Raw genomic sequence first — 17,685 nt, forward strand, 5'->3', positions numbered from 1 at the left:
GGGATATATGTGTACATATAGCTGATTCACTTTGTTGTACGGCAGACACTAACACAACACTGTAAAGCAATTATACTCCAATAAAGATATAAAAAAAAAAAGAGAGAAAAGGTAGTTTGTAATACTCAGAGATCCCAAGAGAAGAAGACATGCCATTCAGGGTCACACAGGGAATCACCAGGGCCAGTCAGGGGGCAGAGGGAGGGAGACGCATGAGCAATAGCTTTTGTTGTGGTTTTTGTGGGAAGGAAGATGGGAGGCAGGGTGAGCAGGGTTAGGGTTGGCTACTTTGAATAATTTCAGCAGGCTCTGGGGCCTAGGGCTGTGCCTGGTTGTCTGATACCTGGCGTGGGGTAATGAGGGTCGGTGGGCAGTAGCCCTGAGTGTGAGAGCTCCGTAAGGGAGGTGGTCGAGGTGTGAACTCTCGATTGGTTGGTTTATATATGAAAGGCCCTCTCCCAGGCAACTTGTTTATCACCTCTAGAAGTTGGCTAACCTTGGGAGGGGTGGTCCCTCCAGAGTCAGCAAGGTCCTGAGATGGCAAAGCATCAAAAATACAGAATAAAAAGATGTGATTAATACAGGGGAATCACAGCAGCTCCTCATTCATTTGGAGATTAAACGAGTTACTGTTGTTGGAGCTCCCAGCATAGTGCCTGACGGGTGACAGGAACACAGTACAGGCTGGAATCCAAAGCCACATCCCTCCTCCTCTGAGAAGCCTTCCCGAGCTGACCACACCTGGCATCTCTTCTATTGATGGCCCCCAGTTCCCCATTAGTGCCACCAGATTTTTTTTTCTATACCAGTGAATTCTACACACACATGGTTCTGGGGGACCAGGGTTCTCACCAGTCTGGGTTGATGGGGAAAGAGTGGGTAGCTCAGCCTGAGTCCAAGGATATTTTAAAAGAAATGGATGAGAAGAATCATACACCCGCCTGGATACTCGACCATCTGGTAACACAGTGTGACCAGGAAAGACCCTTTGGAGAAGTCAGTACAGGAGAGGGGACTTCCCTCCTACATGGGACATTTTGAATGTTGTGTCAGGAGGTACACACACTTCCTCAAACCCAGGCAAGAATCAGAACCAGAAGTTCTGCTCTCAGGAGAGGGTGCAATGAACATGTTGATGCAGTGAGCATCTGGAGGGCTTAGTTCCAGAATGTTCCTTCACTGTACTTGGGGCCTGGGAGGAAGAAGGTGGCCCCCTCGCCGGCTCCCACAAGTCCTTTGTTATGGACTGATTTGTGTCCCCAACCCCAAAGTCTTATGATGAATCTCTGATCCCCAGGGCCTCAGAAGGTGACTGTATTTGGAGACAGGGTCTTTAATGAGGTAATTAAGCTAAAATGAGGTCATTAGGGTGGGCCCTAATCCAGTATGACTGGTGTCCTTATATGAAGAGGAGATTAGGACACAGACACACAGAGGAAAGCCCACGCGAGGACACGGGGAGAAGACGGCCTACAAACCAAGGAAAGAGGAAAACCCAACTCTGCCCACACCTTGATCATGGACTTCCAGCCTCCAGAAATGTGAGAAAATAAATCCCTTTTGTTGAAGTCATCTGGCCTGTGGTACTTTGTCAGGGTAGCCTGAGAAAACCCACACACCCTCCAGAAACCTCTGGTGGCTCTGCCTTCTTTCCAGAAGCAGAAGCTGTGGTTGGGAGACAGGTGGCCCTTCTTGCAGAGGACTCTCATGGTCAAGGTTAGGCCAGTGGTTCTCACACTTGAATGTGCATCAGCATCACCTTGTGGGCTTGGTAAAGCTCAGATCACGGGTCCCACCCACAGAGTTTCTGAGTCGATAGATCTGGGGCGGGGCCTGAGAATCTGCATTTCTAACAAGTTTGTTCTCGTGTGGTGCTGCTGGTTCAGGGACCACACTTTGTTTTTGTTTTTTAATTTATCTATCTATCTATCTATCCGGCCGTGTCTTATTTGCGTCATGCAAACTCCTAGTTGCGGCATGTGGGATCTAGTTCCCTGACCAGTGATTGAACCCGGGCCCCTGCCTTGGGAGCATGGAGTCTTATCCACTGGACCACCAGGGAAGTCCCAGGGACCACACTTTGAGAACCAATGATTATGATGCCCATTAAACTCTGAGAACCACTGGCCTGACAACAGGAGGCCCCTGCGGGAGGGTCACTTTTAGAGACGGGCCATTTAGCCCAATGTTTCTCTAAGTCTGCTGTGCATTGGAAACACCTGAGAGGTTTTAAAAATACCAACACCTGCACCCTCCCCCAGAGATTCCAGTCTGGGGTACAGCCTGGGCAGTGGAATTTAGAAACTCCCAGGATTCTAATGTGCGGCCAGGGTTGAGAGGCCCTGCTCCAGTCTACACGCCCACTGCTCTGCACCCCCTGCGCCCTCACGCCCAGAGCGGGGAGAAGTCACCCAGGATCACACAGCGATTGGGGCAGGTCAGAGAGTGGAACGCCAGTCTCCTGGGGACCCTGCCTTCCCACCAGAGTGGTGGCTTTCATGATTTTTCAAGCCCCAGAAGGCTTTCTTCAAATGAAATGCTACTCAGAACCTTAGTATATAAACCAAACACAACTAGGTCTGTCTTGGTTGGAACCAGCTGGGTGGGGCCTGGAGCCCTGCCACCCCCAACCCCCAGCAGCCCCACCTCTGTCCTCAAGGTTCTGAAGAACACACCCTAAGATCGCTGAGCTCTCCAAGATATCCTCTTGGGGGCCTCTGGGGAGTCTGGAGGGCTTTGGAGCCAGAAGCCAGCATAGCGCCCCCCTGAGAACAATGGTGACCCAAGCTTGGAGGCTAAGACCTCAGTTCTTTTTTAAAAATTTAATTAATCAATTAATTAATTTTTGGCTGCACTGGGTCTTCGTTGCTGCACACGGGCTTTCTCTAGTTGTGGCGAGCGGAGGCCACTCTTCGTTGCGGTGTGCAGGCTTCTTCATTGTGGTGGCTTCTCTTGTTGGGGAGCACGGGGCTCTAGAGCTCAGGCTCAGTAGCTGTGGTGCACGGGCTTAGTTGCTCCGCGGCATGTGGGATCTTCCCAGACCAAGGATCGAACCCGTGTCCCCTGCACTGGCAGGCGGATTCTTAACCACTGTGCCACCAGGGAAGTCCCAAGACCTCAGTTCTTATGAGCTTAGCAGGAGCCTATCCTGTGGCCAGACAAGGGGGTCAGGGAGGTGTGTAGGAATGGGGGTCTTCCTCCCCACCGTTCACCTGTCCACCCGGACATCACTCAGCCACATCGTGGGTGCCTCCTTCCCACGAGCAGGAGAACGGCCCCCAGCGCAGAACGTGAGGACAATTTGTAAACACTCATGGTAACAGTGTCTCTCAGACTTTCTGACTGTGACGTGCAAGAAAAAAGTTCATCTTCATCTAGTACTCCCATGCAAACACGTGAAACTCAGACAAAAGATTTAGTACACAAGGTCGATTTGGTCACATGTATTACACTTGCATCTCTTCTGTTCTCTCCTTTTTAAATGCTGTTCCTGACCCACTAAATCAATTTTATACCCCACCAACGGGTCACAGCCTGCAATTTGAAAAGTGCTGGTAGAGCATGAAAGGCTGAGCAGGAAGGGCCAGTGTCCTCGCGGAGTCGGTTACTGGTGGCTAGAAGCAGGGCAGGGCCAGCTGAAATCTGTGCTTTCGGAAGCCCCCTCCCCGTGCCCCCACTGCAGGCAGGCAGGCGGCCTGTGGGTGCGCTGGAGGGAACAGGCCTGGGTCAGGGCTTTCAGCCTTCCTGCTTTTGCAGGTGCCACCAGAGTGCATCTCCCTTTGAGAGAAGGGTACAGGATGCAGCTCTGGCGTCATCTCCTCCAGAAAGTCTTTCCTGGACTTCCAGCCTCCAGATCGCTCCTCTTTCCCAGGATTGCTGGTGCCGGTGTCCTGTGTGTCCCCCACTCCCGAGGCCTGATGCTCAGCCAGAGCAGGCAGCTCAGGAATGTGGAGGACAGAATGAACGAGGGAGTAGATAACCCAGGCCCGGCAGGAGCCCCTGGCCTGGTCTCGCCTGCCTCCTACCCTGCATCCTGGCAGCTGCCCTGGCCGCCCCGTGGGACCCGCCCGGAGCCACAGGGATCAGGCCAGCTGAGGGCTCCGGGCATGGGTGGAGGGGTCTGCCTAGGGCAGGGGGTGGCTACTGGCAGAGCCCAGGAGGAAGAGAACTCCCTGCCTGGCAGTGTTCCTGGGTCAGGCTCTTGGAAGGACTTCTGGGCATGGCGGGCTGGGGGAGGTGAGGCAATAAGGGCGATAAGGGCGCGTGCAGGAGCGAGCACTACTGTGAGACAGGTAGAGGCAGCACGGAGGAGGGCGGGGGGTGCCCGGACAGCTCTGTGCACCAGCTCCCAGAGCCCCGTGGGAACCCTTGGGGCAGGCAGCTCGGCCCCAGGCCCTACTCTGTGCCCAGCCCAGGGAAGAGAAGGCCCTGCTCTCCAGTTGCTGAGTGTACCCCAAAGCTGTGGCCATCACCCCATCAGAGAATGGTGTGGCTGGTGGAGTGAAATACCCCGAAGGCCTCAGCCCCAGGCCACAATGCCTTGGGGTGACCTTGGGCCAGGGGTGTGCTTCCTCAAGCCTCAGTTTCCCTATCTGGGGAGCAGGATAGTTTGTTCGGTCGTGGATACCTGTGTGTGTCAGTCCTGTATCCCTCCCTTCCTGCAGCTCACCAGGCTGCCGCCAAAGCAGACTGAATTCATCTTCTCTCTGAGTCAGAATCCCAGAGAAGCAGGAGACCCAGAGGAAAGGTGTCCTGCTCTGGGATTGGGACAGTCCCCTGTGAGTCCCATGAGTGGATCACCCCTTGCAAGCATCCTCAGAGGCGGCCCAGGCCCCAGGCTCCCCAGCTTCAGCACAGTGTCAGGGTGCACAAAGGTACAGAGGCTCCCGCAAGGGAGTGATTGAGGCCAGGGCTTAGAGGAGACTCCTGGATTTTGGTTGGGGACGGATGGTGGAGGCCGAGAGACCCAGTAACTGGGATGGAATTTACTGCCCCCGCCCACGTGACAGGGGCTCTGAGTTAAAATTAAATAGATCTAAAGGAGATAGGAGTGCTCTTTCTGGCGGCCCGAGTTCGTAGACAGGGCTCCTAAACCCTGTGTTTATAAACTTGGCTAACAATATCTCCGATTGAAAATGGAGATGTGCTTTGTAAACTGTCAAGTGTGAAAGCAATGAGAGGCGTGTTCTGCACTCCTCTGTCCTGGGTCCCCTGGGGAGGGGTGCAGAAAGCACCTGGCTCACAATGTTCTCCCCAGACCGCAGCAGACAGCCCGTGAGGCAATGTGGGAACAGCACGGGGCAGAACGGCCCGTCTGGGACACCCACCCACCCCCAGCTCGCACGGGTCAAGGACCCAGACTGACAAATGACTCAGACACACAAACACCCAGGCCTGGGCAGAGGTGTCTGGATCAGAGATGCGTGCCTCCGGAGCTGGGACACCCTGGGCCAGCGGTGGAGCTGGCACTCGTGGGGAGGGGCCTTCCCCCTGGGCCTCTGGCTCCCCCAGCCTCAAACATCTGCTTCAGCTGCCTGAAATGGTGTCACGGACCCCGTCCCACTTTTGAGCACTTGCTTTAACCAGACTCTTACGGACATGAGTCATCGATCTTAAAGGCTTGTGAAGACCCCTGTCTCCGTAAGAGAAAGTGAGGGCTGCTGAGGGTTAATTACTATTAACGTCACCATTATCAGGTATGAATTACAAGGTGATCCATCCAAGCTCACACACTAACCAGCGTTCATCCATGTCACAATGATGACCACTGGCCCCTTTGCACCCCCAGCCTGCTCCCGGTGCCCCAGCCTGGGGGTTGCAGAAATTCTAGCCCGCCTCCCCTACTCCCAAACCCCGCTCTGAGCACAACCTGTACTTCCCTTGGGCTGATCCCGTGTGATGAAATGGGATTCCATGAGTCGCCCAGATCTGCAGCATATTTACCTCCAGTGAGGTCTGCTGAGGAGGGCCCAGTCGCCTTTGGGGAGGCCGAGATGCTAAGGCCTTTCTCCTCTCCTGCCTGAAATGTTGGCTCTGGGCCGAGGCTGCCTGGTGCCCCTCAGTAGGAAGCCGCCCCCTCTGGCTCGGTCATCAGCATGGTGGCCTCTCCCCTGTGGTGTGTGCGCCTCAGGCCTCCCCTGCGGGCCCTCAAGGACTTCCCTTCTTCCCTCTGTCCCTCACCCTCATGCCCCATCCCACCTGTAACCTTTCAGTAGCAGGAACCACCCTCGATATTCCCTCCTCGCTTGTCCCAAGTTGGGCTCATCCCCACCAGACCCCTTGTGGTCTCGCCCTGCACCGTCCACCCTGCAGCCACTGGCCACATGTGCTTACTGAGCACTTGAAATGTGACTAATCCAACTCGAGATGTGCTCTGAGTGGAAGCTACGCTCCAGTTTTAAGACTTAATACAAAAAAGAATGCAAAATACATCATGAGTAATTTTTTATATCTGTTATCTGTTCAAGTGATAATCTTTTAGATATATTGGGTTAAACATAGCTTATTATTCACATTAGTTTTACTTATGTTTTCTTTCATTTTATGTGGCTACTAGAAAGTTTAAAATCAGAGGGGAAAGCTCAGACTTAATGTCCGCAGCTGTGTCTCATGGAAGAGAGGGGATGGGCCAGAGGTCCTTCACTCTGCCTTCCTGCTAATTCTCTCTTGGAGCGTCTAAACTGGAACCTACGCTACCCAACCAGCATGCATTTCCTTCCCAAATCTCACTTGGGTCCATATGAGAAATTCATGTTTTTCCCCTATTGGTATAACCTGGACCTTATTTCCTGTGGGACCACCTGGAGGGACACTCACCCACACAGAGGTGTAAATGACTGACAACAGTGGCCCCCTCACTGGGAGGGACCCCAGTAGGGGTTCCAGGTCTGGATGACACCCAGCTCTTCCCAGCCTAGCCCAGCAGCGCACGCTTACTCTCTGGTCCAAGGTCCCATGCACACAGCGCATCCTGCATTCAACGGATAAAAGGACCATGTGAAGACAAGGAAGAAAACAGAAACAACACCTCCCGGGATTCTGGAGCTCTGTCCATACCACCAGAACTCTGCCCACATCTCCTGGCGTGCACATCTGTGTTTGTCATCCCATACTCTTGGACAACGAGGGAGACGGAAATGGGTCTGTCCTCAAACTGCCTTCAGTGATGGCCAGGCCGGTCAGTGGGGGATAAGATAAAGCACGAAGTTCAACTCAAGAACCATCAGAGAGGTTCCAGGGGCAGGGATGCTGAGGGGCACAGACCTGGAGGAAGCTGAGACCAGGGGACCTCAGCAACAAAGGTCTAGCACCTAGCCCTCCAGGACAAGTCCAGGCTGCTGGGCAGCAGCTCCACCAGCCAGAAGGAAGGAGGGCAGCAGAGCAGTGGAGTCGGGTCAGGCAAGGCCTTGAAGGCCGTACTCAGAAGACTGGACTTTATCTGAGAGGCAACTGAGGGTTTCTGAGCAAAGCAATGACATGTTGAGAGCCGAGTGGAGGCTGGGGCTCCTTTTTTTTCTAAACGGCTACACCTGGAGATGCTGGTGGACAGGGAGAGCCTGTCAGTGACTCACCTGGACGCCCAGGAGCAAGTGGGTGGGTAATGCTTGTCAGTGACAACAGTAAAGCCAAGTTCCTCCAGCACTTGGTGCACCAGGCAGTTCGACATTTATGACCTTATTTAATCTGTACAGCTATGCGGGAAGGTGAGCACTGAGCAGTTGAGGACTGTTGCGTTTCTTGAATGAATGAATGTTGGTCTAAATTCTAACCCCCAGTCCTTACATTATGCATTGACTGCATTGGGCTAAATTGCACTGAATAATCAGTCTGCTGGGTTTGATTCTGAGTTGAGGTCCCCTCTTGAGGTGTACAGAAGCCTTGTCGGATATGAGCTCATGGAGCTCCTGTAAGACAGGATGCTAAGGAGAAGGGGGCATGCAGCTGGGGGACAGGACACGGGGCCCTGGCCCTGTGGGGAGCGACCTGGCCCAGCAGCCTCAAGTCTATCCCTGCAAGCGCCCCTCCACACCTCTCCTGATCCCCACAGCAAGCCCTCTCCCGCTGGCACCAGCCTCTCTCCCAGTCCTGGAATTAATAAAGACTGAGCAGACTGCGGTTTGAAAGTCTGAAAGCCGGTTCCTGCCCACGTCACTGCTCCGAGAGAAATGGGGCCCAGCTTCTCCCCAGAACCCCCTTCCTCCCCCCTCCCTGGGAGGGGGCAGGCACGCAGATGCACCCCACCCCTCCGCCTCCCCTCCCTTCCCCCAGCAGGCACAAGCCAGGCCCTGAGCCTCAGACCCTAACCCTGAGCACCGCTATCCGCACCAACAAGGGCTGGCTGGGGCTCGTAATCTCCGTGAACCACCCCCAGATCACCACCAAATAACACACATAGGAAGTAAGAGCTGCACACTTGCTGTGCACGCACAGCTTCAAGACAGCTCTGCTAGCGTGCGTGCCCTTCCAAACTCTTGGAGCAGCTGCCGCCTGAGACCAGGGAGAGGAAGGGATGGTCCAGGGTCCCAAGGTGACCCAGCATAGAGTCAAGCCTAATACCTACACAGGAGCGGTTCTCGCAGAACTGATGTAGTTACGGTAGCGCTACAGGACCAGGACTAGTGTACAGAGCGTTTGGATCTGCAGACACAGTACAGAAATACGTGACCACATCTTATCCATCTTTGCAATAACCTCCTAGGCGGGAATAGTTATCACCATTTGACAGATGAGGAAGCTGAAGTTCTCTGGAGAGGTTAACCTGCTAGAAAGTGCTAGAACAAGAATTTAGTCCTAGGTCCTACCGAGTCCAGTGCCCGGCCTTTGGCGTCTGCACTCCTGGCTGCCCCTGCAGGCCCTGCAGGCCCTGCAGACTGCTTCAGCGCTCCTGGCTGGAAGAGGGGTCCTTTAACCCCTTTCCTCTGACTTGCGGCTGTGTCCTCCTCTCATTCTCCATCTGGGTGCAGGGAAAAGCTCTCAGAACTCATGGCCTCGACTTTTCCCCCTCACAGGCTGTGATGAGGGCAGGTACCAGTTTCCCTCTCCTATCCTCTGGCTCCCAAATTTCTTCCCCACTTGGGTGAGGTGGCGTGACCCCCTCGTTTCCCACCCCACCCCATCCCCCAAATCCCTAGGGTCCCCATACCGCACAGTCAGGCGGGAACAGCCCGAGTCCTTCTGGAAATGCTGGTCCCTGTTGTTTTAGCTCAGGGCCGCCCCCTCCTGGCCACCAAAGGAATGTCAGCCTGGGGAGTTCTTCTGGGGCAGGAAGAGAACCGGCAGTCTGGGGGCTCCTGCGTCTGGTCTGGGTGCTAGGGATGCTCAGCATTGGGACAGGTGGGGGCCAAGTGATAGAGGGGGGCTGGGCCACCTATCAGTCTGGATGGGCTCCCCAGCCCCCCGGTTCTCTGCAGGGCACCTGGGGTCCAGCCTGGCCTTCAGCACACACTGTGGCCTCCACAGGCTTGCATGGGGCTGCACTTCGATCCCTGACGGATGGAGCCCCTGTGATGTGTCAGGGTCTCCCACATGGCCCCAGATGCCCTGGGGAATGACACCAACAGAGTCTTAACCCCCAGGCTATTCTGCCCGCAGCCCCTTGGCCTCTGCAGCCGTGGATCCCAGACTGACCCATCACACCCTCCCCAGCTTCAGGCAGGAGGCTGTGACCTTAGCCCACAAAGAATGGAGCCCTGCAGCGCCTCAGGGTCCCCCTTCCTTTCCCCAGGTGCCCCACGGGGCAGTGCCAACATGATCTCACCTTCCCGGCCATTCTGCCCACAGGCCCTCGACCTCTACGGATACTGGCCTGGGCCCTGGACCCCTGTCCCCAGCTTTGGGCAGGGCTGTCTCTTGCCAGGTCTGGGAGTGCTGAGGGAGTCTGGAGGCTGGGGTAAGGGCAGAGGCACGGGACAGCTGGCCTGTCTCCCCACACTGGGCCCGGGGCCCAGCCGCAGGGGCGGGGGCCTGGCCACTCAGGCCTTGGCTGGGGCCGGATCTTTGGCCGGCCTGCAGGGCCCTCCCTCCCGTTTCCTCTCCCGAGGGCTGTCCTGGCAGGGGCCCCCCTTGCACTTTCTGGCGGGGAACGGGGCCAGCAGTGAAAGAACAGCCACAGAGGGAAAGCAGGAGAGAGATGGGGGAAACTCTGTGTGTGTGTGTGTGTGTGTGTGTGAGTGTGTGTGTGTGTGTGTGTGCGCGCACGTGTGTTTTAAGGAAAAAAGCCCACAGTCCAGTCCAGTCAGACCCAGCCTGGGAGGCTGTGAGCCGGCCTTTCGTAATTGCCCCCTCCCCGCGGCCCCCTCCCCGAGGCCTCCCCCTTCTCCCGCCCTCCCGCCCGCCCTCTCTCCCTCCCTCTTTCCCTCGCAGACCGACAAGGCAGCAATTACGCTTTGGGGATAAAACGAGGCGCAGAGAGCGGGCTGGGGCATTTCTCCCCGAGATGGCGGGTCCGACAGCTGCAGCCCTGTGGCCCGGAGCCCTCCTGCTTCTGCTGTGTATCCTCCACCCCTCGCAGCCTGGAGGTAGGCCTCACCCTGTTCCCTGACGTGCCCGCAGCCCTCGGGCCTCCCGCTCAGGTGGCTGGACCGACGGACGGACGAGAGGAAGCTCTTCACCCCCAGCATCCTCCAGGGGGTCCCAGGCAGGAGCCCCTCAGCCACTGGATCCTTGGAACTGCCCCTCCCGGGAGCCAGCCGTGCTGAGCAGAAACCTGTCACACCATCGCCCCCTGACTCAGGGTGGCCCCAAACCAGCACCGGCTTCTGCTGCCCCAAGAGGGCTGATGGGCCCTGCTCTGTCCTGGGGGGTCTCCCGGTATGGGGGTCGCGAGCATGCTGGGGAAGGGCTGACGAGCTCCCGTCGGGTCTGTGGGCACCAGCAGTTTGCACACCTGTGGACCTGCCGGGTGTGCGCGTGTGCCCTGGGGGCAGGGGACCTGGGCTGGAGGCCAGCTCAGCGGCAGTGAGCTCTCTGACCACAGGTTCCTTGTCCCCTGGGAAGTCAGGACGCGCTCGGAGCAAAGTCAGGGTTAAGTTGATTATAGGGTTGCGAGTTGGAAGGCTGCCGCTGTGGTCTGTCCCTGGTGAGGAGGGCTGGGAGCATGCATTCAGGCGTGTGAGTGTGTATGTGTTACATGCTCTTGCACAGGTGTGCATGTTGTGTATATGCCCAGACGTGTCACCAAATAGAGGAGGAGGTTTCTGCGAGGGGATGAATGTTCACAGGTTCATCCTTGGACAGGGGTGTGTGTGTGTGTGTGTGTGTGTGTGTGTTTGGGAGGAGGGGTGTTGTAGGTACGTGAAAGTGCCTATTAGCATGTGTAAAAGTCTGCCACCCGACAGGCATGTATACATGGGAGAGCTGGTGTGCAGGTGTGTCACTGGGTGTGGTTTGTCACTGTGCATGTGAGTGTGTGTGTATATGTGTGGTATGGGACACAAGCGAGCACAAGGAAGCTAGGGAAGGTATCCGTCTCCTGGCAGAGGGAGAGTGGTGAGTGGCAGGGGCTTGAGTGGACCTCGGGGCACTCCTGGACCACCTGGCCTTGGGTCCCGAGGGTGCCCCCCCCCGGAGCTGCTAGCACCTTGGGGGACCCTGGGAGTGGCCTACCAGGGGTCCCTGACGGTGCTCCTGGCCACAGGAAAAGAGAGGTGCAGGCAGCCTCACGAGCCTTTGGTGGGGTAGCCTGGGTGCGGTCTGGTTTCCGGGAGAGTCTTGCTCGCCATGAGAACCGGCCCTTCAGTGGCGGCCAGCGTGGGGAGGTGCACCGGTTGCAGCAGGGCCAGGCCGGAGGGCTGGAGCAGGGGGCTGGGCAGCAGCAAGGGCTCCCTCCATGAGATTGACCAGCTGGGCAGGACCGCTGGGAGCAGGGGCTTCCTGCAGAGGTCAACTCCTGGGTCTGGGCGAGGCCAAGGGATGGTGTGCACCCTCAGATGGGGCCCGTGGGGGGCAGCGAGACAATCCCAGAGGAGCAGCCGCCCCCGTGCCCGAGAGTAGCAGCGCTGGTCCTGTCTGATCCTCCTCCCTGGAGTTTGGTCCCCGAACATCTGCCTTCCCAGAGAGAGCTCCCACCTAGAGCATGATGGTTAGTCCCCACAGGAGCCCAGGGAGTAGAGGATTTTTATTGACGCTTTTCTAATGGGGAGACTGAGGCTCAGACGGGCTAAGGCAGCCCCAGGGGGATTAGTACCAGCCAGCTCTCTGCCCTGGGCCAAAGATGAGGTGGCCAAGGTCCAGGTTCTGAGCAGCATTTGGGGAGGGGCAGGCTGGGGGCCAAGTACTCTGGGGTGGGCCTGCCCTAAGAAGAATGCATCCTCAATGACCGGGCTAAATGCTCCGTTGGTCCTGTTCTTTCTTTGCAAACATAACTCTCAGCTCTGTCCCAGGTGGTAGAGTAGCTGGGTCCAAAGAAGGGGTGTGTGAATTGATGATGTCTTCTGGGGTTGGTGCCCAGAGCCACCCAAAGGAAGTCTAGAGAGATGGGATGTGGGAGGGGCCCCCCACCCAAACACATATGCGCACACACCTGCCTGGCTGTCCTGAGGGAACCCAGCTTCCCCCCACCCCTCATGCGTTCCCCAGTTCCAAAGAACCGTGTTGCCAGGGGAGACAAGGAAGGGGCATCCCGGGAACCTCTGTGATGGTAAAAGTTGTTTAGACCCATTTAAGATGGGTCAAAAGTAGCTTTGATCAGCTGCCACGAGAGAGACAGAAATTACATCAGTTATAATCGGGACCAGCTGCCCCAAACCCCCAGAAATTTTATCATTTCGGTTTTGGGTGTTTGTTTGTTTTCTTATTTCGGAACTGAAGACAGTTTGCAACAGGGATTTTCAGCCCTGGCTGCATAATTGGAGTTTCCCGGGAACTTGAAACAATTCTGATGTGGGGTCTCACCCAAGAATTTTTGCTTTATTTGGTCTGGGGAGGGACCCAGACCTGTAGGTCTTGTAAGAAGCTGCCCAGGTGACTGAGGCGCCTCCGGGACCCTGGATCTTGGGGTTAGGGGTTGATCCTGCTCCAAGTTTGCTGGGGCCAAGGCAGGAGGGCAGACGTGTCCGCGGGAGGGAGGGGACAGAGTCAGTCACTGGAGGATTGTTTTTGAAAAACGCTTGGCGGCCTTTCTCCGTGCAAACGACAAACAGCTTCGTGTGGTCTTATCTGCGCCCCAGGCCGGCCCCCTGGACTTGGAACTGGCAAAGCCCCCTGCCAAGGCCTGCTGGCCTGCTGCTTGCTCCCAAACAGCCATCTCCCAGATCTTTGAACCTAGATCAAAGGATCTGGAACGCAGAATGCCCTGCGTGTGATTGGGGTCAGATGCGGTTCCTGGGCCAAGCACTTCATTTCTCTGACTCTTGGTTTCCCTGGCTGAAAAATGGGGAGAAACATCCCTGCCCTACTTACTGCCTAGGGCCAGTGGGAGGCTCCAGCAATGAACATTGCAAAAAAATAAACAAATAAAGCATCAAGTAAGAGGACTGTGGGAATGCAAATTTTAAAAGCTGTATATTCTCTTATTCAGAATTTGCTATCTTGGACTGATCAACCCTTGTAATTCATGCGCGTTTATGAGGTTTAGTTTTCCCTCTTGCTACTCATGCCACGTTTTGTCCAGTGGGGAGGCAGCCCGTGTGTAAACAGAGATGCAGTAATGGAGGAAGCTGACAAGACTGGGAGAGGGGGTGGCCTAGAGGAGTCCCAGGAAATCCAGAAAGGCTTCCTGGAAGAAGTGACATTTGAGTTAGACCTTGAAAAAAGGTAAATGTTCGAGGAACTTCTGTGGATGAGAGGTGGGCCTCAGTCTTTGGGGCTCTGGGAGGCAGACCTAGAGAGACAGAGGGGCAGATTCTATCTCAGTAGGAGGAAGATCTCTCCGCAGGTAGAGCAGACAGCATCGGGAGGTGGGAATTTGCCTGTCACTGGAGGCGTGCAAGCAGGAACACAATGGGATGTTTGCAGAAGGAATTTCAGCCCAGGCCAGAAGACAGTTACGATCCCTGAGAGTATAGGATCATGATTCTAAGATGCAAGAGACAAGTTCCACCCTGGGCTAGCCGGTGAAACAAGCCAAACCCACATAAAACAAGACAAGTATGCTCCAGGCCAACTGCTTGGGCCAGATGAGCAGTGAGAACCACAGGCTCAGAGACGGCAGGGGGGAGAAGCTGAGCCCAGTCTTGGTGGAAGGGTAGGACTTGGATAGAGGAGAGGGCATTCCTGGCAGGAGGAACTTCTCAGGCCAAGGAGGGGAGGTGGGAAGGAGGATGCCCCTTCCCATGATGGGGCAGGAGAGGAGGCTGCTGCCTTTCGAAGGCCTTTGATCAACTCCTGTCTTATTCTATTCTCACCTCTCCTGCGCTTGAAGAGAGGCCAGGCGTAGATCCTTTACACCCACTAAGCCTTCCCTATTTCCTCAGTGCAAAATGGGGATCAGAACCCCTGGCCCCCCAGGCCGTCATGGTTCAGGCACGGAGTTTGGCAAACACTGTTGGGATCTGAATCATAGGGGTGGAGAGTAGGGAGAAGAAAGAGCTTGGGACGGAAGAAGCAGAAGGAGCTGGCAGGCCCAGGAGGGGCCTGGCCACTGGTCAGGGAACAGAACCCCAGGAGAGGAAGTGGGGCTTCAGCCAGGCCAGCCCGAGGTGGGGGGACCCCAAGGTGGGGAGACCCTTAGGCTGGTTGGGGATGGAACAGGTCAGACCAGACCCACAGGCAACCTCCTTGCCTCCCCTCCACCTAACTCACCCATCCTTTATTTATTTTTTTTTATTTATTTATTTTTTTTTTGGCGGTACGCGGGCCTCTCACTTCCGCGGCCTCTCCCATTGCGGAGCACAGGCCCCGGACGTGCAGGCCCAGCGGCCACAGCTCACGGGCCCAGCCGCTCCGCGGCATGTGGGATCCTCCCAGACCAGGGCACGAACCCGCATCCCCTGCATCGGCAGGCGGACTCCCAGCCACTGCGCCACCAGGGAAGCCCCCACCCATCCTTTATTGAACACCTACTGTATACCTGGCCTTAGGCCATGTACTGTGCAGTGAAGTAGAAACAAAGTGTCACCTTTTTTTTAAGCGTTACCGAGTGCCAGGCCCAGGGTAGGACAGGTTTCTTGAACTCTTTGACAACTCGCAACAACCTGGCAAGGCAGCAGTTATCAGCCCCACGTTGCTACAAAGGAAACTGAGGTTCAGAGAGGTTAAGTGACTTGCCTGAGGTCACACAGATGGTAAGAAGTGGCACAGCCAAGATTACAGGCCAGATGGGTCTATCCTGAGCCCCTTGCTTCCTCCACCCACCATGTCGTTCCTGCAGTCTGCCCTGGAGCAGAGGGTTAGAGAGAGAGAAAGGGGAGGAGGGAGAGAGGCCGAGGCAGAGAAAGGCCTGGAGCACAACAGGGAAAGGCACATAAGAGACAGAGCTCGGAGCCGGAGGCCAGAGCCAGAGAAGGCATCAAAGGCCTGGGGCGGACCATGTGTGCACTTGGCAGCCGACGACAGGACCCAGGCGCTCATTCCCAGAAGGCCCAGCCTCCTGGGGCCACTGCCCTGAGCCCCTGAGGCTCTGAGCAGACTGCTTAGACACTCCAGGCCTGGATTGCAGTGCCTGGGGGGCCTCAGGCCCGGGGGGGAGGTAGGGGGTGGCTCCGGGGCTTTGGCACGGGGTGGCCATGTCAGCTTGGCATCCTCCGCCCTGCTGGGCCATGGCTTAGGCTGACGGGGCCCTGGGGCCAGCAGGCCAGACGTCTGCTGGGCACACTGCGGAGCTGCCCGACACTGTCCCCCAGCCCAGTCCACGCCCCATTCGGCAGGGTGGTGCTGGGGCCCAGGCTGGGGCACCGGCAAGGCGGCTTGTCAAGGCTGGGGCCGTTCTGTGGCAGTGCAGTCGGGGCCTGGTGTGCTCCAGGATTGTCTGTTGCCATGACTACGTGCAGGCTGGGTCTGGGCCCTGCATCACAGCGTTCCCCGGTGAGAGCTTCACTGGTCCGTGGGGACTGAACTCGTGATCTGGGCTGGGCAGACAGCCCCTGGACTGGCCAGTGAATTAGCTTTTCCTTCGGAAACTATTCACTTTGCTCATTCATGGTGTCCCCCTCTGGGCCCCGGCGCCTCCTTAGACAGCTCTGTGTCAGACGGCCAGAGCACCACCCAACCACTGCTGCCCAGTGGCTGAGGACGCGGACCTCACGCCGTCCTCTCAGCGTGGGAATGGCCGCACTTTTGTCGGCAGCAGCCACGATTCCTTACCGCTCACTGTCACGGTCCGGCCTGCCCTCACACAGCTCTGGCCCCTCCCGTGCCGCTCAGGGCTAGAGAGGCTTGGCTGCCCAGCAAAAGGTGCTCAGACCCAGCCCCATGCCAGGCTCTCTCCAGGTAACGCAGTGCAAACCGTTATGCTCAGAGGAGTAGCCTGGCTTTGAATCCAGGCTCGATCTCTTTCCGCCTGTGTGACCCCCGCCCCCGCCCCGCACATCCCTTAACCTCTCTGAGCCTGACTTCACATCTGTTAACATGAAGATAATAACCCCTGCCCTTCCAGCCTCACCAGGCCATTTTGAGGAGCATGAATGAGAAAATGCTTTGTAAACATTATTTGCTTAGTCAACCTAAATTGCTTTGCAGACACGCAGTATTATTATCATCATCATTATCTTTATCGTTAGCATGCTTTTATTCATTCTGGCTAATGGGGGACTCTACCTACTTCATTCCAGGGGTCCCAGGGGCTGTTCCTGGTGCAGTGCCTGGAGGCGTCTTCTTCCCAGGTAATGTACATGAAATTGTCACACTCCCAGGTAAGACAGATGGTGATTACATTTGTGAGAGATGCACATTGTGACACTGCAGAAGGGGAGAACATTGGCACACCTACCCCAGAGGACCCATAAGTCACTCCTATTTTAAAAAGCAGTTACATGATGCTATTTTACAACTATTAAGAGCACAAAGTTTCTGAAAGATGAAACGCAATGCTTGTGAGACTGTCGGAAAGTGACCGCCTCACCGATCCCTGCTGTTTTAGTCTTCGAACCATTCACCTCACTCTTGGAAACCCATTCAAAGGAAATAATTGAGAAGAACAGAAAAAGAACCATCTGCCCCAAGGTTCGTAGGAATGTTCCTTGCAAAAATGCAAACAAGAAACCCACCTGACTGGAGGGTGTGATTAAATAAACTTATATGATGCAACTACTGAAAATTATGAATATGCTATCTGTCGGGTAACATGGTAAAGTGATTCTCAAATAAAAACAATATAAAAGCAAGGACTAGGTGCGGGTGGAGATTGGGCCCCCTCCAAAAAAAGAAAATGGGCAGAATATTAACTCAATGGCATGGTGGGGGGGGGGGGGCGGGGGGCGTATTTTCTTTTTTTAACATCTTTATTGGACTATAATTGCTTTACAATTTTTCTTTTAATTTAGAAAAAAGCATAATGTCTTAAAGTAGATTGAAACGTCAAACCTAATATTTTCAATACTTACAATGTGTCTGAGTGTTCAGAACCAACGTGGAAGTGAGGGCAGCTACCAGCACACTCCCAGGTACACACAGGCACACAGCTGTTTCCCCGATGAGATGGATGTGGAAACAGAGGCTCACAGAGGTCAAGGCTTGCCTGAGGTCATATGGCTAGGCAGCGGTGGATTTGACCAGGGTCAATGGATGGCTTCCCGGCAGGGACCCTGATGG

At 55.7% G+C, this 17,685-nt stretch overlaps 1 protein-coding gene across 1 annotated transcript in view; it reads left to right on the plus strand.

Annotated features, from left to right (window-relative positions):
• Positions 1 to 10,077: 10,077 nt before the first annotated feature.
• ELN (elastin) overlaps positions 10,078 to 17,685 on the plus strand; it is a 32,505-nt gene continuing 24,897 nt past the window's right edge. Inside the window, exons 1-2 of the mRNA XM_033839862.2 lie at positions 10,078 to 10,517; positions 16,707 to 16,757. Coding sequence (XP_033695753.2) covers positions 10,130 to 10,517; positions 16,707 to 16,757 — 439 coding nt within the window. The 5' untranslated portion in view covers positions 10,078 to 10,129. The remainder of the gene's footprint in view (positions 10,518 to 16,706; positions 16,758 to 17,685) is intronic.

This window comes from Tursiops truncatus, chromosome 15, assembly GCF_011762595.2.
Source record: "Tursiops truncatus isolate mTurTru1 chromosome 15, mTurTru1.mat.Y, whole genome shotgun sequence".
NCBI lineage: Eukaryota > Metazoa > Chordata > Mammalia > Artiodactyla > Delphinidae > Tursiops > Tursiops truncatus.